This window comes from Sarcophilus harrisii, chromosome 1, assembly GCF_902635505.1.
Source record: "Sarcophilus harrisii chromosome 1, mSarHar1.11, whole genome shotgun sequence".
Taxonomy (NCBI): domain Eukaryota; kingdom Metazoa; phylum Chordata; class Mammalia; order Dasyuromorphia; family Dasyuridae; genus Sarcophilus; species Sarcophilus harrisii.
The window spans coordinates 143,537,724-143,563,500 of record NC_045426.1 but is presented as its reverse complement, the minus strand read 5'-3'; the positions used below and the strand labels follow the sequence as shown (position 1 = coordinate 143,563,500).

At 36.7% G+C, this 25,777-nt stretch overlaps 1 protein-coding gene across 1 annotated transcript in view; it reads right to left on the bottom strand.

Moving 5' to 3' along the window:
• Positions 1–13,878: 13,878 nt before the first annotated feature.
• The window catches only part of SNX18 (sorting nexin 18), a 77,049-nt gene continuing 65,150 nt past the window's right edge, over positions 13,879–25,777 (bottom strand). The window contains exon 2 of the mRNA XM_031965008.1: positions 13,879–13,961. Coding sequence (XP_031820868.1) covers positions 13,894–13,961 — 68 coding nt within the window. The 3' untranslated portion in view covers positions 13,879–13,893. The remainder of the gene's footprint in view (positions 13,962–25,777) is intronic.

Below are 25,777 nucleotides of genomic sequence, written 5' to 3'. Positions count from 1 at the left end.
AAAAATCCATTTTATTAACCCAGAATTCCCTAAATAAGAATTCCCTACATGACACACTAGACAAGTGATTATCCAACTTTTGCTCTTGGATCTCCAGTGAGAGGGCATACACTATGTTCTTAGAGCAGCCCAGTCCACTTTGGGATAGATTAAATTGTGATACTTTTTCCTCCTAAATTTTCCTCTGAAACAACTATGTGGGCCTAATAATAATAATATTATTATTGTTTAGTAGTATCCAACTCTTCATGACCCCATTTGGGAGAGACTGGAGTGATTTGCCATTTCCTTTTCCAATTCATTTTACATATGAAGAAACTGAGGCAAATAAGATCAAGATTCTTGTCCAGGATCAACCCTCTAGCTAGTAAGGGTCTGAGACCAAATTTGAACTCAGGAAGATAAGTTTTCTTAATTCCAGCCCCATAGTTCAGTGCACTATAGAACTACCTAGCTATCCAATAATAATAATAATAGTTGTCATTTAAATAGCATTATGTGCCAGGCACTGTGCTAAATGCTTTACAGTTTTTATCTTGTTTTATCCTCACAACAGCCCTATGAGTTAGGGGCTATTATTATTCTCATTTTACAGATATGGAGACTGGGGCAAAGGGTAAGTGACTTGCTCAGACTTATCTAGCTAGTCATTTGACAGACCTTCAAACATTTAAAGCAAATCATTTCCCCACCCAAGTCCCCTCTTCTCCACACTAAACATTCCCAGTCCTTCAATTAATTCCCATCTGTCATGGACTCAAGTCCCTTTGCATTCTGGTTGCACTCCTCTGGATACTTCTAGCTTATGATTGTTCTTACTAAGCTGGGGGACCCAAAACTGACCACAGGACTCTCAATATAGTCTGCCTAACCAACACTGGAGAAGGATAACTCACTGGATAAGTACACAATAATTATTTATTAACATGTATGATTAATATATTAACTCAGACGCCATCCTAGCTTCATGATCTTCAGTCAGTTATGATTTCTAAGGCAGGGTTATATTTATTTAACTATTTAATACTATAGACATATATATATCTTTTTCAAAAATATTTTATTTTTGAACTCAACACTCATTTTTATAAGACTTAGTTTTCCAAACCTTTCTCCCTCAGGCTCCGTCTATTACTTTTCCCCTCTCCAAGATATCAAATACTCTGATATAGATTAAATATGTACAATCCTTTTAAACATATTTCCATATTTGTCATGCTGTGCAAGAAAAATTAGACCAAAAAGGGGAAAAAAACACAAGAAAGAAAAAATAAACAAACAAACAAACAAAAAAGATGAAAATTCTATGCTTCAATCCACATTTAGTCTCCATAATTCTCTCTCTGGATACAATTGGTATTTTCCATACTAAGTCTATTGGAATTGTCTTGAATCACTGCATAGTTAAGAAGAGCCAAATCCATCATAGTTTGTAGTGTTCTCTTCTCTAAAATATAATCTTTCTCTGGGAGCAAGCTTCTTGTGGGGCTTCTGGAGGCAGTTTTAGGTTCAGTTCAAATTAATAATCACCTCAAATGCAGCCAGCTGTTAAAATTTCAATCCTTTATTGCAGGGGTCCTCAAACTACGGCCCATGGGCCAGATGTGTTAGCTGAGGATGTTTATCCCCCTTCCCCAGGGCTATGAAGTTTCTTTATTTAAAGTCCCACAAAACAAAGTTTTTGTTTTTACTATAGTCTGGCCCTCCAGCAGTCTGAGGGACAGTGAACTGGCCCCCTATTTTAAAAGTTTGAGGACCCCTCCTTATTGTCTCCTTCAAAATAGCCTGGTTAGCTTTCCTAGAGGGCTATCTCTCTGCTTGGTTACGAGAGCTCTTGTTGCTAGTCCTTTGCCTCTTCCAGCTTCAGCCTCTCTTCTTTGGAATCTCCACTTCTGCCCAACTGCAGTCTCTTGGCTTCTCAATCTCCTCAACTAACTCCTGGCTGAGATTCCAAGAGCTTCTTATATATGATCTCTTAAAGGTGTGAACTCAAAGGTTGACTCCTCCTCCAAGAGAGTGAGATTGTGGGTTCCTGACTTGTGACTCTCCCAAATGAATCCTGATTTGTGAATCTCCAACACTAAAGTGTGAACTAATGTGTGAACTCTTAAAGGTCTGAAAGATGTGAATTCTGAACTAGAGAATTGCTAAGCATGATGCTAAAATTAGACAACTGACTTAACACTTTGTAAGAATCCTAACAATAGCTGATCATCACATAATTTTTTGTTGCTGTGTACAATGTTCTCTTGGTTCTGCTCATTTTACTTAGCATTGGTCTTTTCAGGCTTTTCTGAAATCAGTTTGCTCATCATTTCTTATAGAACAATAATTTTCCATTACATTCATATATTGTAACTTAATCACTCATTCCCCAACTGATGGGTATCCCCTCAATTTCCATTTCCTCACCACTTATGTATATGTTTATTAAATGCAAACATTCAAGGTTCCCCTTCTCCTTTCTGTTCCTCACCCTTCAAATTTCTCCATCTTTCCTTCACCTTTTCAGCCTTACAAGGTCATTTTCCTCCTGCACAGATTACCTACTCCAGCCAGTTTAACCTGATTTAGAAAGAATCGCTGAATTTCAGAAGAAACTGGAACAGAAATGGAATCCAAGTCCTCTGAAACACTTAGCAATGTTCACTTATCAAAGGCTATATGTTGACTTAACAAAGCTTTCATAGTCACTTTCTATCAAATGTCCTTAACCTCCTCCAGGGAGCTCTCCATGATTAATCCTACCTGATATGATAATCCTACCTCAGTTTGCATTGCCCACATTTTTATATGATGTTTTTATAAAGTATTCTTGGTGGTTTTACATATATCAGCTCCAAGAAATATAGGATCACAGATTCAAAGCAGGAAAAGGCTTAGAAGCTTGAGTTTTAGAAGGGAGGATGTGTATATTGACTGTTATATGACTAGCAAGATGTCTCAGGGCAAGTCATTTACCATCGGTTTGCTGGAGTCTCCTTATTTGTAAAATACGAAATTAAATGTCTTGCCCAGGATCCCACAGCTAATTAGTGCCTGAAACAGGATTTAAACCCTGGTCTTCCTGACTTTGAGTCCTGTGCTTTATCCCCTAAGGACAAAGATTGAATTTTCAATTACTTTTGCACCTTACTTCCTAGTAGTAAGCACCATTCTATGCACCCAAGAGATATTCAATATATGTTGTCAAATATCTCAAAGATGCTTCTTTTTTAGGAAAACAATAAAAATAACAAGTGATTTCTGTTATTTCCTGGTAAAACCAAAGAGGAGCCATTAACAACCTGTGAACTATAGATTTATTTACACTAAGTGTTTTCTGCTGCTGTGGCTTTATGAATTTTAAACAAAAGGCATGATTTAGACTAGAAATCTATCTTTTAAATGGCTCCATAACAAAATCTATAATGAATAGAGACCTTGTGGCTCTCAGAGCAGACAGATGACTCTAGTATTCTAAATCTTATTCCTACCCTAACACCAACTTGAAAGACCTTAGGCAAGTGACAGAATTTCTAGCTATACCTTATTTCTGCAACTGAAAATTAAGACAGACCAGATGGCTAACAGAAACAGGAAGTAGGGAAACATATAGTGACATGAATACATGAGCTCCTCCTGGCATGAATGATTCTTCTCTCTGTCTCCCTGTCTTTCTTCCCTTCTTCCCTCTCTCTCTCCCTCTCTTCTTTCTTCCATCTCTCTCTTTATTCCTCTCTGTCTCTCTGTCACTCTGTGTGTGTCTCTGTCTCTGTCTCTCTCTCTGTGTCCGTCTCTCTTTTTTTCTCTCTCTCCCTCTCTCCTTTCCTCCCTCTCTCCCCCTCTTTTCTTCTCTCCCTCTCAACTGATTCATTTACCCCAACATGCACTCATGTTGCCATGAGTTCCCAGAGGGGAATTGGTCGCAGAAGCCACATGGTTATAATTCTCAAGGACCTAGGGATAACCCTAATGTGCAAGAAATACATGTATGCACTTAGGTCAGTTGTTCCAGAGCTCTCATTGGTGTGCTTTTCATTTATATAAAAAAGTCACAATGACATATTTGACTCATACATGAAATGTTTAGTAATAAGAAAGCAAAAGTAAGAATCATCAAAAAGAAAAGAGAAGACAAAAGCATGAATACTCAAAACATGAAAGTATACTAATAAACTTAAGTTACAGTGTCTTTATCAACATACCTAGTGACTTTGGAGAAAGGACAAGGAGAATGGGCACCATTTACAGAAACTTGAGATACATATGTACACAAAGCCATGTACCTGGGACAACAGGCTATGATGTTCTTGATCTCTTTAGAGAATAACTTCTTGTTTATAATTATTTAATACTTTTCTTTTAAATTATTTTCAAATGTTTGTGGCAGCCCTTTTTGTAGTGGCTAGAAACTGGAAACTGAATGGATCCCCATCAGTTGGAGAATGGCTGAATAAATTGTGGTATATGAATATTATGGAATATTACTTTTCTGTAAGAAATGACCAACAGGATGATTTCAGAAAGGCCCGGAGAGACTTACACGAACTGATGCTGAGTGAAATGAGCAGGACCAGGAGATCATTATATACTTCAACAACAATACTATATGATGACCAGTTCTGATGGACCAGGCCATCCTCAGCAACGAAATCAACCAAATCATTTCCAATGGAGCAGTAAGGAACTGAACCAGCTATGCCCAGAGAAAGAACTCTGGGAGATGACTAAAAACCATTACATTAAATTCCCAATCCCTATATTTATGCCCACCTGTATTTTTGATTTCCTTCACAAGCTAATTGTACAATATTTCAGAGTCTGATTCTTTTTGTACAGCAAAATAACAGTTTGGTCATGTATACTTATTGTGTATCTAATTTATATTTTAATATATTTAACATCTACTGGTCATCCTGCCATCTGGGGGAGGGGGTGGGGGCAAGAGGTGAAAAATTGGAACAAGAGGTTTGGCAATTGTTAATGCTGTAAAGTTACCCATGGATATAACCTGTAAATAAAAGGATATTAAATTTAAAAAAAAATTACTTTCAAACAGGTCCTCTCAGTATATGTAACTGAAGAATTGTTTTCTCTCAAGTCTTTACAATTACCTCAAGCTATTTTCCTCTGTGCTGATTCTTTTTCTGTCCTGTTCAACAAATAAAATGTCAATATAAGAAAGATGTAATAGTGAATGAATGAAATAGCACTCCCTTTTCTTCATGATCTCTCTACTCTTCTGTTAGACACATCAGCTTCTCTGCTAACAATGATATAAGCTCATTTATCAAAACAGCAGCATTGCGTTCTTTTAATGACAAACCATTCCCTTAAGTTTAGAATCTATAGAACAACATAGGTCAGTCCTCTGGGATTTGAGGGGTTTCTCCTTCTCCAGTCACACAGCCAATGTTTTTTTCCTTTCTCAGGCTATGGATGATGCTAAGAGCAAAGACATGCCCAGTTGACTCTTAAAACCCTGGAAGACACTATTTTCTTCCAATCAGCTTCCAGCAGCAAAGTATGTCAGCAGGAGCAAAGCTCCAGCTCTTCAACTCAACAGGAAAAAATAGTGCAGGTTTTAAGTTGTTTTTTCAGTATTCAATTCAATTGTTCTTTTCTTCTTCTGCTTTATTCTCTCCTCCACTTATTCTGGCTTCTATGCTTCTTTCTTCTCTCTCAGCTTGCTACTACTCCATCTACTTCTATGTAATTTCCTGCTTCAGAGTAGTGTCTCCTGGCATGAAGTAGCTTCCCTCTATCTTATGATAAGAAACCCCAAATTCCTATTTTTTTCAGGTATGACAAAATTAGTTATTCCGCAAGAAGTCCCATGGTTCTCGATTCCCAGCAATACATTCAAAAATAGTCAAGTTCAAATTAACTGCCAAGAAATCATGTACTGAGGCCATATTTACAATCATTTAGTACTCTGCCTTTAAAATTCTTTCAGACAGGTTCTCTCAATATATATAACTGAGGAATTGTTTTCTCTCAAGTCCTTAGAATTGTCTCAAGCTGTTTTTTTTTCTGTGTTTCTTTTTTGCTGCCTTGTTCAACAAACAAAATGTCCATATTAAAAAAGATGTAGTAGTGAATGAATGAAATCGTATTCACTAAAAACCAGGCGCTTGTGTGTTAAGTTCTGGAGAAATAAATACAGGTATACAAAATAATTTTGTTAAGATATTTGGAGAAACCCTGTTTCCCACAGCTAAGGTACAACAAGCAGGTTATTGCCTGAAAGTGAAATAACAACAATCTTTTGCACTCTGGATGATCTCACCCTCTGGCAAAGTTTATTTCATTGAACAGCATCAGGTGTTAGCTGAAGAAATTCTTCTGTTTCCCAGAGATCTGAGAGCCAGAAACAAGTGATCTGACATATCTCTTGACATGCTCACAATTCCTGTTTAATCTAATTGCCAAATAAACAGAACCAGGTACTGCATTCCTGTTTCTGCCATGCTAACTCTGGTTCTGTACCCCACAAGGCTCAAGGACTCTTAAGACTTGGGACAATCAACCTGGAAACTTCCTACAAATCCTAGGAATAGATGCATTGTCCACACATAAGTAGTTTGGTGAGCCTGAGACCTGGCATGGTAAGGTAAACACTCATCAGACCACAGGATCATAGGCAGGAAGTAGAACTTGCAGGAGCTCTAGTCACAGCATGGAAATTTGGCTCAGAAATGGCCAGGCTACTGGAGTGGAAGAGAGAAGAGAGAATAAAAGTAATAAGCTTTTATTAAGCACCACTATGTGGTGGGTTGGAGAATGGGCAAGATAAGGTAAATGCTCAGCAAACAGAGGCCAAGATCATTGAGGAGGAACCCTTAGTTATAGAATAAGCTGATCTTGCTCAAAAAATATCTCATTACCAGAAATGTCCAGATTAGTCATTCACTTTGTTGGAATAAAGTACCATGGCAAAAAATATCAATGTTATTTGTGAAGATATCACAATTCTGGTTGAATATTCTGGGCATATTCCCTAGATGCCAAGCATTTCTTTCCAGATTCTAAGCTTATAATTCAGACAGCTGCCATTATCAGGGTACCATCGACCCAAATGGCTAGACTTCTTATACAAGTAGTGATCCTCCAGAGAAATTAACGTCTGATATATGGTTTTGTTAGAGAAATGTAACTCCTTATTTAAAATAATACTGTGACCTAAATCCATATAAATGAAAAGAGAGAAAAGAAGAGAACAGAAGAAAGGAAGGAAAATGGGATTAAAAAGAACTGAATTGTAGAAAAACTTTGGGAAAATCTGGAACTGGAACAAAGAATAAAAGCATGTTCTTTGTTTGTTGTTTTTATTATTTGTTTGGTTCTCTCTAATGGTTAGGGAAAAAAATTTATCCCTTGTTTTATAAGCCTATTTTGTTTTTATTGATGATTGTTTAATTTACAAAATGACAACATGAAGTTTTTAACTATTCCTAAAATAATCAAACTGATTAGTGGATCTAATCATTGTGGATATTTCCTCCAAATGTTCCATGCCAGTTGATCCTGGATGACTTATCTATGACTGCCTATAAATTCTCCATGGCAGCCACCTAATGGATACCAAATGTCCATCAGTTGCTCCTTACCTTTGTCATGTGATTAGCCATTTCTTTTACAACTATATATTTCTTTGATAATACCTTATATTAGGGTTATTTATAACTCTTCACTTGTAAAGAATACATAATTCCCCATAATACCTCAAAATTCCTGTTCATATTTACTATGCATTATAAAGGGCTGAAACTCTGAGTTGATGCACTGAGGTTGGACAACAGAGCACTTAAGTCTAATTACCGATTGGACAATACTCTATTAGCATATGCTTGGAAAATGGCCCTTCCCACTATTCTGTGCTCGTTCAATCTTTTGGTGTATACAGAGAATTGTGGGAAGGATGAGGGGGTGGAGTAAGACAAGCCAGTGTCACTTTGGCAGTAGATGAAGAGAAGGAATGTTGTGGAGATCCTACCATCCAATTCACTTCTACCCCTAAAGACCAAGAAAAAAGACCAAAGACTTTTGCTTATCCTGACTCTGCTGGTTCTAAGGCATCCAGGGTGTTAACTTGGTCTTCACAATGTACCTCTCCATCGACCTTTGAATGAAACTCATTTTTAATTCTTTCAAGTGTATTATGACTCACAACAATACTGCAACACTAATAGAATATTAATATTAAAAAGATGGATCTTTTGTTCTAGGAGAAATTAGTGGTTATTAAAAGATTTTTGCAGTTTCTCAAAGGCTCTAGCTCCCACTCCTACTCCTCTTTAATTTTGAGTCCATTTGTTGTAATCCACAAACAGAAGCATCTGGAGAACCTCATCATACATAAGAAATCTCTTTTCAACCTGGGCCAAATACTGGATCTCCATGAAACGGGTAAACACCTTTTGCATGTCTCCCTTCTGTATGCCTCAGCTAATACACATGATCAAAGGATTGTCAAACAAGGTTAGTTTTGTCACATATCTTTCAAGGAACCTTAAATAATTTTGATGTATGCAAGATAAAGACTTTGTTGAAAGATAGCCTTAGGCCAATGTTTTGCTCATCCAAATCAAACACTTTCTTTATAATCAACAAACAGCAAGCACAGCAAAAATCCCAGCTGCCTGTTTTCCTTTGGCTTTTAAAAAAATTCCTCCACTTTTATTTATTCATTCATCCAAGAAAACATATCTGGCATAGTCTATGTGATTGCCGACTCACAGTCAGGGCCATTTAACCCCAAAGCCCATCTAACTAGGACTGACAATCTAGGATCAGATAAAATCATATTTGTAAAGCACAGTGCCTGAAACAGAATACAATAAATGCGTGGGGCAGGCTAGGTGGTGCAGTGGAGTTGGTTCTAGACTCAGAAAGACCTGAGTTCAAATGTGGCCCCAAATATTTACTAATTGTGTGATCCTGAGCAAGTCACTTTATCTGGTTTGCCTTAATTTCCTCATCTGTAAAATGAGCTGGAGAAGCAAAAGGAAAACCACTTCAGTATTTTTGCTACAAGAACACAATTAAACAAAAAATAAATGCTTGTTTCCTTCTCCCTTTCAAACAATGATTTTATCCTTAAAAGAATTCTCATTCTTGTAGGAAATCCTCCCCTAACAATATTTCCCCTATACCTGGGTTCTAAAGGGAATTTTGCCCTTGTCTTCTTCAAAATTTTTTTTTGTTGAAATGACAAAGTATTTTTAAACTAGTCACAGAGCATTTAAGCCATTATTAGCCTTCTAGACCTCACTGTTAATTAATATGTCAGATTATCCAGAAAGGATGACAGTTAAATTTTGATGAGGAAGAGAAGAAAAATAAAGATACCAACTGTATTGTCAGATAACATCCTGAGGATGGCCTGGGAGAGGCATCTCAATGTATGATCTTAGTCTGAAGTATGAATTGGATGGTAGGATCTCCACGACCTTCCTTCTCTTCATCTACTGCCAAAGTGACTCTGGCTTGTCTTATTCCACCCACTAATCCTTTTCGTTGGGAAGCTAATTACTGGTGAGATGTGTCCTTGAAAAGTAGAAGGATGTATCCAAAAGGAAATGTGGGGAAACAAAATGGCTGACTAAATTCTAATAGACTTGTGATGGAGAGAGCCATCTGTATCCAGAAGGAGGACTGTGGATCACAACATAGTAAAAGGGAGCTGGAAAGGATGGGAGGGGAAAGTACTCTTAAAGGGCCAAGATGGCAAAGTCAGGAGAATAAAGAGTGGCTGGTCTGGGCCTTCCTCCAAATGGAAAGTCTGGGAAGAATTCACCAATGGGATGAAACAAAGGGACAAAGGATACAGTTGCTGAAGAATGCTGGTAAAATCTAGAGAATAAAATCTTGGAGATGTTTCTGAATTTATGAAACAAAATTGGGATTGAGGTAGGGAGAGAAATCTATGATATTAAAATATGCCCAAAACCTTAAGCATGGTTTGCATCTAAAATCTAGAATTCCTTTTGTTTCTCAGAACAAAACAAAACTTGGGAAATGAATAGCACTTTAAATTCCTCTTTTCCACCAAGATCATAATGCTAACATCCTTCCCATAATTATTTCCCAGTAACAGAATGCTCTGTTACTGACCAAAAAAAAAAAAGTTAATATATTAAAGGAAGCAGCACTCCTGTTTACTTTTACTATAGCTGACAAGGTGATAATTATCTATAATTATTAGGAACATAGAGTAAACCTTTGTTAAATATGTCACTCAGAGGCCTTGTTTACACATGGTGCTATTTCCTTCCCCACTGAGATGGCAACTTTCCCATTCTTTTCTTCCCATCCTCCCTACAGTCATGGGGCCCCCTTGGGTGGGGTTCAAGCTTGTGCTAATCAGTTGAAGGGGTAGATTTAGAAATCATTCAAAGAAAGCCTGAATTATAAATTCAGCCAAGAAAGTCAAACAACCAAAGGAATATCAAAGCCTTGGAAAGGTAAAAACTACTGTCAGAAAGCTGTCAGCTCCCACTTTTTAAAAGTCCATTAAATGCGGCTAAAAATCCAGTGGATGAGGAAAAACCTACAAATCACTGTTAGGGAATGAACACACTTAACTCTTGCTCCCTGGCTCACAAACAAGGAAAGTAAGTCCAAGTGAATCCAAGCATGAAGCAAGATAACTACAGGGTGTGTCATCCAGACCCACTGATTTTTTTTTTTTTAAATACACTGTCTTAATATACTGAATGCTAAGGACATTTGTTAAAAGAAGTAAATGTGCCAAAAGTACTATGTCTATGAGGAATTCTTAATTTGGGGTTCATGAATTTATTTTTAAAATATTTTGATAACTGAATTTCATTGGATTAATTTTTTTTAATCCTGTACATTTTATTTATACATTTATTTATGATTCTGAGGCGTTCATAGGCTGTGGAGTGGTCCATATCCCACAGAAAGATTAAGGATCTCTGGTTTAGCAACATGCATATGTATATGCACATGTATGTATACATACATGTGCACACATATGCTGGTGTGTGCATGTATATATGTGTAGACATGCATATATACAGATTTACACATAAATGTGTGTAATATTTATTTAGTATTTACTATGTACCATCCACTATGCTATATCTCATTTATTCCTTCCAATAATCCTGGGGAGTAGATGCTATTATTATCTTCATTTTACAAGTAAGGAAACTGAGGCAAACATGTATAAATATATGCTGTAGCATTTTCATATGTATGTTGATATGCATGCACATGTACATGTCTATCAGTCTAAGGAATAAACTCTTCAGAAAAAGCCGGATGGAATAGCAGGTAAAACTCAAGTGATAAAGTGATATGTACTTACTGAAAGTAAAAAGGCAAAGTATTTGAAAGAAAAGCACTCAAGATATGAACATTCATTAGGAAGCCAAGATCCTGCACAGTGATGATGTCAAATGGACTTGGGAGTAATAATGGTCAGCAAATTGCACATTTGCCTGCAATATGATACAGTAGCTTGACAGGAGTGGGAAGTATACAACAGGTTTATGTCTGGGATCATGAAACAGGGAGGAAGGTTACAAGTCCTCTCTCCAGGAGTCTGAGGAAGACCACCCTTGGAGAATTATATTCATTATGGGAAAGATTTTGATGGGCTGGAAGGATTTCAAAGAACAACAAGAATGATTAAAGACCTGTAGGAATGGATTGATTTAAAGGATGTCTATCTCAGCCAACCAGATATTTTCCTGGGAATAATTCAATGTACATGGCTGCTTTTCAATGAGTGATATAAAGGGGGTTAGATTTAAGGTGAAGGACCTGGATTTGAATGCTTGTTATGTCATGTACAATCTATCTGCCCTTGAGCAATTCTCCCTGTGCCTCACTTTTCTCACCTGTAAAAGAAGGAGGCTGGACTGAATGAATGCTAAAGTCCTTTTCTGTAGAATGAGAAGGGAGATAAAAAAAGGGGGAATCTTAACTTTGGTGGAATTAGATGAGACCACCCAACAAAAGTAAATGGATAAGCCATCACAAGTTGTTTGCTGAACAAACCTAATGTCTGTGAATGCCTGGGCCCAGCTGTGGGTCATTATCTGGGCTCATAGTCTATGTCCCTGCTGCTGGAAGGTGGGACCTGAGGCATAAGGGCAGGGCATAAATTAAGTCAAAGGATCAGACTTAGAACAGAAAAAGAACTGGAGCTCATCAGTCCAATCTCCTCATTTTGTGGAGAAGGATGAAAAAATGATAATCATAAGATTTAGACCTGAAGAAGCTGAATTAAAAACCATCTAATCTATTTTATGTTTAAGGACAACTATGTGGTGCAATGGATAGACCACCGGACCTAATGTTGGGAAGATCCATCTTTTTGAATTCAAATCTGATCTCAGACCCTTACTAGCTGTGTAACCCCTGGCAAGTCACTTAATTGCCTCAATTTCCTTCTTTGTAAAAGGAGCTGGAGAAGAAAATTGCAAACCATTATGATATTTTTGCCAAGAAAACCCCAAATAGGAACCCAAAAAATCAAATATGATTGAAAAAGATTCAACAATAATAAGCTATGCTACTCATTTCGCAAATGAAGAAACTGAGACCCAAGGACCTAGCTAGGATTTCAAAGGTGGTCCTTTTGACTTTTAATCCTACATTTTTACCAGTAGACCATAAATGTGTAAGGTTAGATGCCCATCCCATACAACCTCATAACTCTAAAGGGAAATAAGGACACAGATAACTGTAACCACATATAACTACACATAACTAAGATGTGATTTATTTTAAAGCATTACGATGATTGTTAAATTCAATACAACATCAAAAATGGATTTCAATAAGAAATGCCATGTTTGTATGTAACATGTTTTATTTGACATTCTAAATTAAGCCCAAATGTTATTTAGAAAAAAAATTCTGCAATGTTTACCACAATCACTATCTTATGAAATTAGCATAGCTAGTATAATTATAATAATCTAACTTGGTCTTCATAAAAAATTGAGAAAATAAACCTCACGTCCATCTTTTTGGAGGTGGGAACTTAGCACACACTGATTAGCTTGATGTGTTGGTTTATTTGGTGAATTGCTTTTTTTTTAATTAAAAAAATGGCTCATTGGGTAGAAGTGAGGACAGAAATATTCAGAAATAAAGGTGAAAACAAAAAGTACCAATAATAAGATTTTTTTAAAAAGAAAACTGTTACCATTGATTATCCTAGTCCCTAACTAAAGCATAGTCATATTAGCCTGATTTTTCTCTGTTTTCCCATAAAGTGACAAACTGGGAAGTGACACTGGGGTCTCTTTGTTCTCATGAAAGACTGATTCTTGCCTCTTTTCCCCTTTCAGCCTTCCCTCCTCATCCCTGCTATTTGAAACTGGAACCACAAGAGTTGAGCCAAATCACAGCTGAGAACTATCTCAGGAGGCTTCACTCCATTCACGGCACTGAAGTCCTCAGGTAGACCTAGTCTCCACAGCTCTGTGTATTAATCATTGTCTGAGTATAGGGCCCAGAGACCAGTAAAGTTTCTAGCCTTGCAAGTGCTGATTAGGGTATATGCAGAGCATTTCCTGAAATTGCGAAATTCATCTTTATAATACCACATGAACAACTTAGATCCTTAAAATGCTGTTTAAAGAACATTTGGGTAGGGGGGCAGGGAGAGGTGGGGTTGCTAAGTAGAGATGTTGAGGGCTACCCATCTGGTACCTATGACCATATACTTGGGCTGTTCCCTTAAATCCTGCTAGCCTCCCACACTAAATGAATCTCATTTGATTTCAGTCAAATAGCTCTTTGAAAGTTAAGAGTCTAGGCAGCCATTTGGAAACAAAGGTCAGGGGGAAATAATCTACTGATAAACTAACTCACTGCCAACTTCTAAAGACCATAGCCCCCAGCCCCTGACACTGGAAAACATACTCACCAGCTTCCCCTCTGATCCAACAGCTCAACATTCATTCTCCCCACACCAGGCCCCAGTGTTATATCTGTGAGAGAAAAAATTATTTCACTTTGTCTTTGAACCCTCACTTGGCTAGCACACAGTAGCTTAGTGTTCTCTATCTGGGTCCTTGACTATTTTGTTTTGTAATTTGATAATTGTATTTCAATATAATTGGTTTCCTTTGCAATTCCATTTCATTTTACTTATGTATTTAAAAACATGGTTTCCAGAAGGGGTCAATAGGCTTCAATAGACTGCGATAGGTATCCATGATACAAAAGAGTTTGAGAGTACTTGCAATAGGCATTTAATAAATGCTTGATTGATTCATTGGTTGGTAGGTAGTGTTAGTTCTTTTTTTATTATAGCTTTTTATTTACAAGATATATGCATGGGTAATTTTTCAGCACTGACAATTGCAAAACCTTTGTTCCAATTTTTCCACTCCTTCCCCCCACCCCTCCCCTAGATGGCAAGTTGACCAATACATGTTAAATATGTTAAAGTATATGTTAAATACAATATATATATATATATATATATATATATATCCATACAGTTATTTTGCTGTACGAAAAGAATTGGACTTTGAAATAGTGTACAATTAGCCTGTGAAAGAAATAAAAAATTCAGGTGGACAAAAATAGAGGGACTGGGAATTCTATGTAGTGGTTCATACTCATCTCCCAGAGTTCTTTCCCTGGGTGTAGCTGGTTCAATTCATTACTGCTCCATTGGAACTGATTTGGTTCATCTCATTGCTGAAGAGAGCCATATCCATCAGAATTGATCATCATATAGTATTGTTGTTGAAGTATATAATGATCTCCTGGTCCTGCTCATTTCACTTAGCATCAGTTCATGTAAGTCTCTCCAGGCCTTTCTGAAATCATCCTATTGGTCATTTCTTACAGAACAATAATATTCCATAATATTCATATACCACAATTTATTCAACCATTCTCCAATTGATGGGCATCCACTCAGTTTCCAGCCTCTGGCCAGGTAATGTTAGTTCTTCACAGTTACTCATTTAGTCTGAAACCTGCTTCTTTAGCATCTGCCCAGAAGGAGCTTCATTAGCATTAGCTATTCTCCTGATTATTTACGTGGGCACCTACAAAGTACCAAGCACAGTGTAAAGATAATCAACAGACTTGCATTGGTGGAGCTTCTAATCTGGCTAGAACCAAGGACCCCTACAGACATAACCATAATATAGACAAAATGTGAGAGGATAATAAGAAAACTATTTAAAATCAAAGGGTACTGAGACTGTCAGGAAGAACATCTTAGATGAGATAGTATTTGAACTGCCCTGCAAGGATGGATAGGAAGGGATTGGCCGAGGGAAAGGGGGGGGGGGGGGGAGGGGGGAATAGAAGGTTTTCTAAGTGAAAGAAATAGCATAAACTAAGGCATAGAGAGGTGACAGCACAGGTCATGTTCAGGGAACAGTGAGTGCCACAATTAGCTGAAGGATAAGGGGCTCTTTTTTCATACTACTCAACTTCATGCATTCTTTGTTCCCAGTCAAGGTGATCTTCTTCTATGTTGTCCAGCCTCTATGCATTGATCTAAACTGTGCCCCATATTTGAAGCCCTCTCTCTTTTTACCTCCACTTGTTAAATCCCTCTCTTCCTTCACTTCTCATTTCAAGTGTTTCCTCCATGAAATTTCCTTTGATTCCTCCAGCTAAAAATGTTATTTCCTTTCTTATTTTCCTAGAACATTTTTATATTTTACCTTTCATCATACTTATTTCTGAATGTGTCATGTCCCATTATTAGACTGTAAGTTATTTGAAGGCTGTAATTTCTCATTCTTCTTTCCTCTGCACACAGTAGGCATTTAATAAAAATTACTGAACTGAATCAAAATTGTAATGAAGAGGGGGAGCAATGAGAAATAAGTAAAAAAAGGTAAATTGAGTACTTAATGGAATTATGAATAGGTCAGACCATTCTGAAAATTAAAAGTTTGGAAATGTATTAGAGAAGTCCCTAAATTATTCCTAGCTCCCACTTCTAGGTAGATACTCCCCATCTTCATAGGGGGCATGTGACAGAAATTTGGGACTTGTGCTTTGATTTCTCCCTCTGAACTTAATGCCTTTATTCCAGATGAAGCCAGTTAAGGTAGAATTGGGTGATCTATCTTATATCATAAAATCAACAAGAATGTACAATGTTGATAAAAGAAAATAGCTTTAAGAAGTTGTGGTCAGGGTATAGACTTGAAATAAGGAAGACATCTTTAAATCCTAATACTTGGTACTTACTAGCTGTGTCATCCTGAGTAAATCAGTTTTACTCTAACTAGGATTTCTTATCTGAAAATAAAGGAGTTGCAAAGAGATCATAAAAAATGGAATAGATCCACATGTACAAAAATGTTTACAGTAGCTCTCTTTGTGATGGCAAAGAATTGGAAACTGAGGGTCCTCATCAATTGGAAAATAGCTGAAAAAACTGTGGAACATGAATGCATATACCACATGAATACTATTGTTCTATAAGAAATGATGAGCAGGTAGGTTCTAGAAAAACCTGAAAAGACTTACACGAACTGATGCTGAGTAAAAGTGAGCAGAACCAGGAGAACATTATACATAGTAAGAACAACATCATGCAGATGATCAATTTTGATAGACTTTGTTCTTCTCAGCAATACAGTGATCCAAGACAATTCCAATAAGACTGATGGAAAATGCCATCCACATCTAGAAAAAGGACTATGGAGACTGAATGCAAATTGAAACATACTATTTTCACTTTATTTTGTTGTTGTTTTCTTTCTCATGGTTTTTCCTTTTTGTTCTGATTCCTCTTTTACAACATGACTAATGTGGAAATATGTTTAATGTGATTATACATGTATTTTTTAAAAAGAGGGGTTAGATTGCATGATCTCTAGTTTCACAGTTCCAGCTGTAAATCTTATGACTAACACAGAACTATTCAGAATGGTCACCAAGATCCTTATTAATCACCTATTTACTTTCACCACCTGACTTCTGTCTCCTTTCCCCCAACTTTCCTCCAAAGGCTGCTTGTTGGTATATTTTCAAAGATCTCCTCACCAGATATTGTTTCCCGCCTCGTCTCCCTCCAAAGCTTACGGGTTGATATCTATTTACAGAATTCCACACCTAGATAGACCCTGTGGTTGCACCTCACATCTCTAGACCTTAAAAGGGCTGTGTCAGAGCTAAAGGGGAAAAGTCATCCCTGACTGTGGACACTGACTGCCAACCTACAACCAGCCAGTCTAGGGCTGCTTCTGCCCCTTCCTCAAGTTCTCTGAATTGTCCCTGTTAAAAAGTCCATGGTTTTGATTACCCATGCTCCAACAAATATGAAACAGTCCCAGATGTTTTCACTGGCACAGCGTTTGGGGGAAAACACAGCCTGCTCCACTGAATTCAGACTGGAGGCTTTATTCAGACAGCTTGGCCCCAGACTCAGCTCAGTTGCCACCCTGAAAATGGAGGCCTTTGAGTCTTTCCTTCCCTCCCCCATATTCCCTTTAAAGATTGGCATTAGACCTACTAGACACAGATATTTTCTGAAGGGGTTTCCCCAGCTCAGACTATACATGTATCTACAAATCACAGATACTCTCCGAGAGATTTCCCCAGCTCCCAGGTTCCCTAGGGTGTGCAAATGACCCTTTCCTAGTTGAGATGGCCTTCAAGGGCCCAGGAAAGCTAGCTAGGCAAATTCCAGGCCTGCAGGGTATAGTGCACCCATTTTGCAATGTCTCATGCCTTTTATTTTAAATCCTCAGAGAAGAGGTTCTTTGTCAGGAATGTGCAAATTTATGTAAATAACGACACACATCTATACAAGATGGTGTGCAAATGTGTGTCCCTAGGTTTGCTAGGAAAGCAAAAAATCTTCAGAAATCCAGAATAAGTAAGTGGCTGGGAAGGCCAGGGCAAGGCGGGTGAGATTAGAGTGGGGTGAGGAGAGGAGGTGTTCCAGCTGTCGCTTTATCAATTCTGAGGACCCAGAAACTCACTTAATCTCCCTACCCCAGACACCAGTCCTAGGAAAAACATTAAAATAATCCAAGAACTGTCAGATAAGCTATCTTGAGTCCTGAAATCATTTTTTAAAAGGGTGGCAACATTCGAAGGAAACAAGCATGTCAGTGATTAAACTCTGAAGCATTCTAGTGGGGTGAAGCAAGGACTAATGTCAGATCCTTAACACTGTTGTGTGAATTTAAGCATGTTACAGCCCATGTCTGGGCCTCCATCTTCTTGCCTGATAGAACTAGATTTAATTTCATTCAGTAAAGAATTCCTGAGTGCCTACTATATGCAGAGAATACTGTTCAGGAGACCCAAGATGTCCTCTAAGATCTTTTCCAGCTTGAATATTTTATGATAACTATCATTATGAAAGACCACTACAAAGCTAATTGTAGAGTGTGTTCTTTGTTTTTTCATTAATTCCCTTTATATTCTTGACCTTTTGTTCTTCCAGATGAATTTTTATATTATTTTTCATAGCTCTCTAATTTTTTGACAATTTGACTGGTATGTCACTGAACAGGTAGACCAATATAGGTAGAATTGTCATTTTTATTATATTAGCTCATCCTACCCATGAGCAATTGATATTTTTCCAGCTGTTTAGATCAGATTTTGTATGAGAAGTTTTTGTAATTGTGTTCATATAGTTAGTACCTAGGTTTGTCTTAGCAAGTAGACACCCAAATATTTTATTTGGTCTACAGTTATTTTAAATTGAATTTCTCTATCTCTTGCTGCTAGGCTTTGTTAGCAATATACAGAAATGCTGATGATTCATGTGGGTTTATTTTATTTGGGGCAATAAAAGCTGTTAATTGTTTCAAGAGGTTTTTGGATGGTTCTTTAGGATTTTCTAAATATGTCATCATATTGTTGACAAAGAGTAATAGCTTTATCTCCTCATTGCCTATTCTTATTCCTTTAATTTTTTTTCTTTTCTTATTGCTAAAACCAACATTTCTAAGACAATATTGAATAACAGTGGCGATAATGGGCATCCTTGTTTCATCTGTGATCTTATTGGGATGGTAGTGTTCTAACAAGGGGCACCTAGGCCAGCACAGTGGATAGGAAGACATCTTCCTGAGTTCAAATTTGACTTCAGATACTAATTATGTGAACCTGGGCAAGCCACTTAACCTTATTTGCTTCATTTTCCTTGTCTATAAAATGAACTGCAAGGAAATGTCAAACCACTTTATTATCTTTGCCAAGAGAACTCCAAATTGGGTCATGAAGACTCAGACAGGGCTGAAATGACTGAATAATAATAATGTACTAACACTGACATATAAAGAGAAAGGAATACTGTGCAAAACACTTGACAAGGTCTGCTAAGTCAATGATTTGGAAAGTCAGTGACTTTAATGTAAAGGTGAATACAACGGACGAGCTTTAAAACATGTTGGAAAATATTTAAAGGTTAAGAAATCAAAGATTTGTAGTCTATTCAGAAGTTCCATGCCTGTCTACTATGAATAATTTCCTCAAAGAGAGGGACATTTTAACAACAATTCAAAAAAAAAGGAAATTGCTATATTTAACAGACAAAGGAAGGCTTGGTGACATGAGTGTAATGTTAGAATTAGCTGTTTATAGGTACAGTGAGACGATGGACTAGATAGTGCAAAGGTTGAAAGCAAATTAGAAGAAAGGTTAATGATATAAATTCAATTCAAAAATATTAAAGATGTTGCCTATGTAAGTCATTGCATTAGTTCACATCAGTGATGGAAGGGTAATGGAATGGGGCATAAAAACAAAGTATATGCTTTGTACATGTATACACATACACATATATACATATACATACAGAGTAGTTAGTTTCAAGAGGGACAAAATGCTAATAACAAGAAGAATTGGGGAAGATCTCATATGGGAGGTTACACCTTAATTATGCTTTGAAGGAGAGGGCAACTGCCAGACCTGAAATCAGGAAGATTCATCTTCCTGAATTCAAATTTTGGCCTCAGACTCTTACTAGATTTTGTGATCTTGGACAAGACATTTAACCCTAATTACATCAGTTCTTTATCTACAGAATGAGCTGGAGAAGGAAATGGCAAACCACTCCAGTATCTTTGCCAGAAAACCCAAATGGGATCATGAAGAATTAGATGCACCTGAAAATGAGCAAACAACAACAATAAGGAAGATAAATATTCTATAAATTAATAACAAGAGGATGTAATTGAGGAATATCCATCTACCAGAGTCCTTGTCATATAGGTTGCACTACCATTTTCAAGCCCTTACCCCATAAAGATAAGTTGTGGGTTTTTTTTTTTTTCCTTAAAAGTCCTTGAAGTTGACTTTGAGACTAGATCAGCTCCCAGGAGAACTCAGGCTGTGAATATCAAAGTCATCTGAATAGAAAAGCCAAAACAGAGAAAGTCAGGGTCTCCTCCTGGAGATTTCAAACTAACAGATTAGCATCAGACTACAATTATCCCTTCCACAGTGCAGAGGTTAGCGATGTGGTGCCCCTGTGATCTGGAAAATCCCAGTAAAAATTTTTGGTCCTTCCTTCATACCAGAGAAGTCTGGATTATTGTGGTATCAGAAAATAAAATATGTTGATATTATACCACATACATATTCTATGCATTTCTGAGTTTCGAAACTTTTTCTGGCATTTACTCATCTTCATGTGTTATTTGCAGCTTCCACAAAATTGCCCCCAAATTCCTATTTAGTTTCTTACGCTGACTCCTTGACAAAGACAAGATAGCAAAAGGCAACATGGGTTTTCAAATTCATTTGCAAAATGTAATGGAGGAGGAAAGTAGAAGAATTGAGCAATTATCACCTTGACAAATAGCAAAAATCAATAGAGGGAAGAAGAACTTGTAGAAAGCTTGACATGAGGTAGTAAAACCATGAATATTTATAGAAGCATTTAAAAGAACAAAAGAAAAAAAATGACCAGAATTTGCAGTATTCTGTTCTCATTATCCATGATAGCAAAACCAACTCATTTTGATTTTAACCCCTCAGTGATATTTGAGAAAGTAGAAATGATGCCTTAAAAAGATGAAGTAGTGAATAACAGCTGCACCAGAACAAGTCAAAGCTGAAGAAATAAGTGACAAAGGCAACATGATTTGGAAAATATTGAAGGGTGAAGATCTCTCAAAGAGGGGAAACTATTGAATGATAAAAAAATTATTGATGCTATTATTACACCTACATATACATATGCATATATATAAAACATATTAAGAGGGTATCAGTGATCACCAATTACCTCATCTATGAAAAATATTTATGAAAATGAACCACACACACATAAATGATGAAAATAAAAGAAGACAACAAGAAGGCTTTTCAAATCATTTTCTACAGTAAACTACATTTTCACAGTCATACAGTTGATTAAAAGAGAATATGATATCTTGCTATTTTTTTGTTTGTTTCTTTTACTTTTCTTTTCTTTTTTTTTTTTTTTAAAGAATTTGATCTGAAGAACAAAACAGCCCTTAATGGCCCTCTCCAATAAATTGTCTTTCATACACATGCTTATATTATATTATATTATAGATATAGATATTACATAAATTATATAGATTATATTAGATTCCTTGAGAGTTACCACCATAAACATATTTTTTAATCTTCTAATTATAAAGATTATTAAAGGTATTTGCCTTTGCCACTGAGGATGACCTGTTCATAATCCAAATGGAAGAGAACGGGCCTCCAGGTTTTCTTGTCTGCAGACGATATTGCACCAATGGCATCAAGTTTCAGAATACTGAAACTCCATGAGATCTAAAACTTGCATGCCAACAATTCTGAGAGATTGGAGGTATCTTTTACACCCAAGGAAGGAACTGGGATCTGTCCCAATGAAATTAGCTATAAGATCCACATACTAAAAATGGATTAGATGAATATCTGTTGTCTTATCCATGACATGTAATAGTCGTCTGAAAAATCCACTGATTTAAGTCTTTGGTACATAAATCTTGGATAGAAATTGCTGATGTCTGATGTTGATGACAAGTTGCACCCAGAGTTGGACAAAGGAAGAGATCAGGCACAAGTGAATTTGGGAAATTACATAGCATGTCTAGTTTCTTGACACATGTCAAACCCTCCCCCATTTTTTTTTAAATCAGTGATACTATTTGGCTGAAATAATGGAATACCTCAATCTTTAAAGAATCAAAACTGTGGGTCAACTCAAGGGCAAAAGAATGACACATGTTGGAAAAGGGACATCAGTAGATTCCAACATTTTACTAACAATCACAAGAAGTAGCATAAAGTACATCATTAAGAAAAAATGTGTTCAGAAAAAGAGGAAGTGGGCTGGTTATGTAGTATGATGAGGCATAGCAATGGACAATATATTTTATACACTGGGCCTAGAGGAATAATTAAAAGACCCAGAGGAAGGACTACTTCCATCAATAATTCACAATAAAGCATTTAATAAGGACATGGCCAAGATTTACATAGAATGAGAAGACATTCTCTAGGTTGTAATGGAATAGTTTCCACATCAATGAGATCTAAATCCATCCAAATATTGAACTAATATTTCATTCTAGAAGCAGCACAGTACAATGAATAGAGAACTAGTGTCAGAGTGAGAAAGACTTGGTTCACTAGCCTCATTGACATTCTTCCCTTTGAGTAAATTACTTTATCTCTCTACTCCCAAGAAACTATCTAAGACTAAATGAAAAACAGAGGCTTATCTGGGTTGATTGAGAGTTTGCTTACCAGATCCCTACATCAGCAATATCACAGATGTAGACCCCCCCCCAGAGAACAAGGATTATACATATATACATACATGCACACACACATATATATTCTATGTTTCTAGTACCAAGATACTGTACATTGTAGGCATTTAATAAACTAATTTTAATTTAAACTTGAATAACTCCCATTCAATGTCAGCCTTCTCATAAATAGGGGAAGATGGTTGATGTGATTTAAGTTCTACTAAGAATTCTATTAGCGTGAGTTTAATTTAAATAGGAAGGCAATATGGTATATAGTCAAAGGACCTGGGTTCAAATTCTATCTTTGCCATTTCCTACTTGCTGAACCTCAAACAAGCTACTACGCTCAGTTTCCTCATCTATAAAATAGGAAGCTTGGATTAAATGATCTCTATGGCACATCTGAACTTCATTTTTTGAAGAGGACCATGACATCAGGAAGACAATGCCATGACAAACATGGGAATTGGATTTAAATGAGAGTGGGCTCATTTAACTTCTCTGAATCTCAGTTATCTGTCTAATCTCACAGGGTTGTTGTGAGCTTCAAATTAAATCATGTTTGCTAAGTGTTTTTCAAATTTTAAAGTATTATGTATAATCTATATCAGATTGCTTGCTGTCTTGGGGAGAGGGAGGGGAGGGAAGGAGGAAGAAAAATTTTGAACTCAAAATCTTACAAAAATGAATTTTGAAAACTATCTTTATATGTAATAGGAAAAAAATAAAATACTATTATTAAGTGAAAAAAAATCAAGAAACTGAGGAAAAAAACTTTCAAGTGTTATATCAATGTTACTTATAAAGAGTTAGTACATTAACACCCTAGTGTTAGTGTGGATAGTGATGGATTCATGAAGACCTGGGTTAAAATCTAGCCTCTTGCTTGCTGTGTGACCTTGGACAAGTTGTTTTATCTCTTTTCTCATCAGTTAAAGGAGTACTACCATTTGTAGATACTATCTCCACAGAGTTTTTGTTAGGCTCAGACAAAAAAAAAAAAAAAAGGATGGAAAATACTTTGCAAACTTTTATTGTTATCATTAATAGTAATCATTATCTGTAATCATCAGTAATGAGAATTATAATACTGACGTGCTTATACTACCAGATAAAATTGAAGACAGTTTTATAAATGGAAACACCATATTAAATGTGTGTGATAATTAACTATCAATGTGACCTGACATGAGACTTCACTCCAAAAAAAGCCACTGAATCTGTGATGCTTTTGCATCACTGAAAAATCAGACTGAAGTCTTAAGAGACTGAGAAACAAATTCAAATCTGTGATCCTCATGGTACAGATCTGTCCCAAGAGACAAAGGAGATGGCACAGGCTGGGGGGATTGTGTTAACTAAAAAAATTCAAAAAACCCAATTACTATTTATCTGCATTTCTCAGTTCATGAATGAAAATGGAACAAATCAGTAAAGGAAGGCACAGCTTCAGAGTACACCAAGATGCTGCTTCCTGGGATGTTTAAGGATCTACTCATTTTCCCTACCACAGGAACTGGACAGGAAACCACTCTGCTTAATTTTAAAGGGAGACCACTGTTGGCTTCTTCCGTGGTCTAATGTTTGACTCATGTGTATGGCAGGTTCAAAGGGCAGTGGCTTCCATCATTGATGAGGCTGAATCCTTATTGGAGTGTAACCTGATTTCTGCCACAAATTCAGAAGTTGGTGATTATGCCCAGTTTCCTGAATTGCAACAAAATCTCTTGAAACACAATGCACTGACTGACATGAGGATCTCTAGACCCACATAAGTACAGTAATAATTTAGAGTGGCTTGTAAATAATAATCATCCTAAAACATAAGCACTGAAAACAGAAAACTACTTCTAAACTCAATCTTTTAAATCCTTTATTAGTGGGCATCAGAAAGAAAGAGTAGAATTTCTGCCCCTCCAAAAATAAAAAGTCCAGCTCCTACATTTGAGATATTGCCACAAGACTGTTGGAATATATACATTAACTATGGACCAGGCCCTGGAAAAGCAGGGTGAGGGAGGACCTTAGGAGAGGTTGGGCAGAGCAGCTGAGATGATAAGGGGAACATTATGAGGGCAGCTGGCCCAGGGAACCAGTTTCTAATGGGAAGGATGCAACAGAAGGGGAAAAAGAAAGAAGACATTCTCTTTGTGAGAATACTTTGGACAGCTTGGGGCAGAATCAAGAGTTGGAGAAGCTCATTGTAAAGGGAGAGATTTTCAATCTAACAAACTTTTTGTTGTTCTGTCGTTTTCATGTGTATCTGACTCTTCATGATCTCATTTAGGATTTTCTTGGCAACAATACTGGATTGGTTTGTCATTTTCCTTTTTCAGGAAAATGAAGCAACCAGGTTTAAGGGACTTGTTCAGAGTCTTACACTCAGTGTCAGAGATCAAATCTGAATTCAGTTCTTTGGGACTCCAGGCTTACCCATCTGTCCACTGCAACATGTAGCTGCTCATTAATAAACATTTATTAAGTGCTTGTTGTGCTAAGGAGAGGGGAGGGCATAGATGAAAAAGATTCAGTCCCTGCCTTTGGGGAGTGTACAATCTGATAAAAAACAATTTTTGTCCTTTTTTTGTTTTGTTTTGTTTTTAAATTGAAGCTTTTTATTTTCAAAACATATGCAAGGATAATTTTTCACCACTGATCCTTGCAAAATCTTGTATTCCAATTTCCTCCCCTTCCTCCCACCCTCTCTCCTAGATGGCAAGTAATCCAATATATGTTAAACATGGCAAAAATATATGTAAATCCAATATAGGCATATGTATTTATATAATTACCTTACCACACAAGATATTCAGATAAAAAAGAAAGAAAAATTAGAATGAAAATAAAATTCAAGCAAACAACAACAAAAGAAGTGAAACTGCCATGTTGTGATCCACACTCAGTCCCTACAGTCCTCTCTCTGAGTGTAGATGCCTCTCCCCATCACAAGACCATTGGAACTGGCATCATCCATCACATTGTTGGGAAAGAGTCATGTTCATCAGAATTGATCATTGTATAATATTGATGTTGCTGTGTACAATGATCTTCTGGTTCTGCTCATTTCACTTTGTATC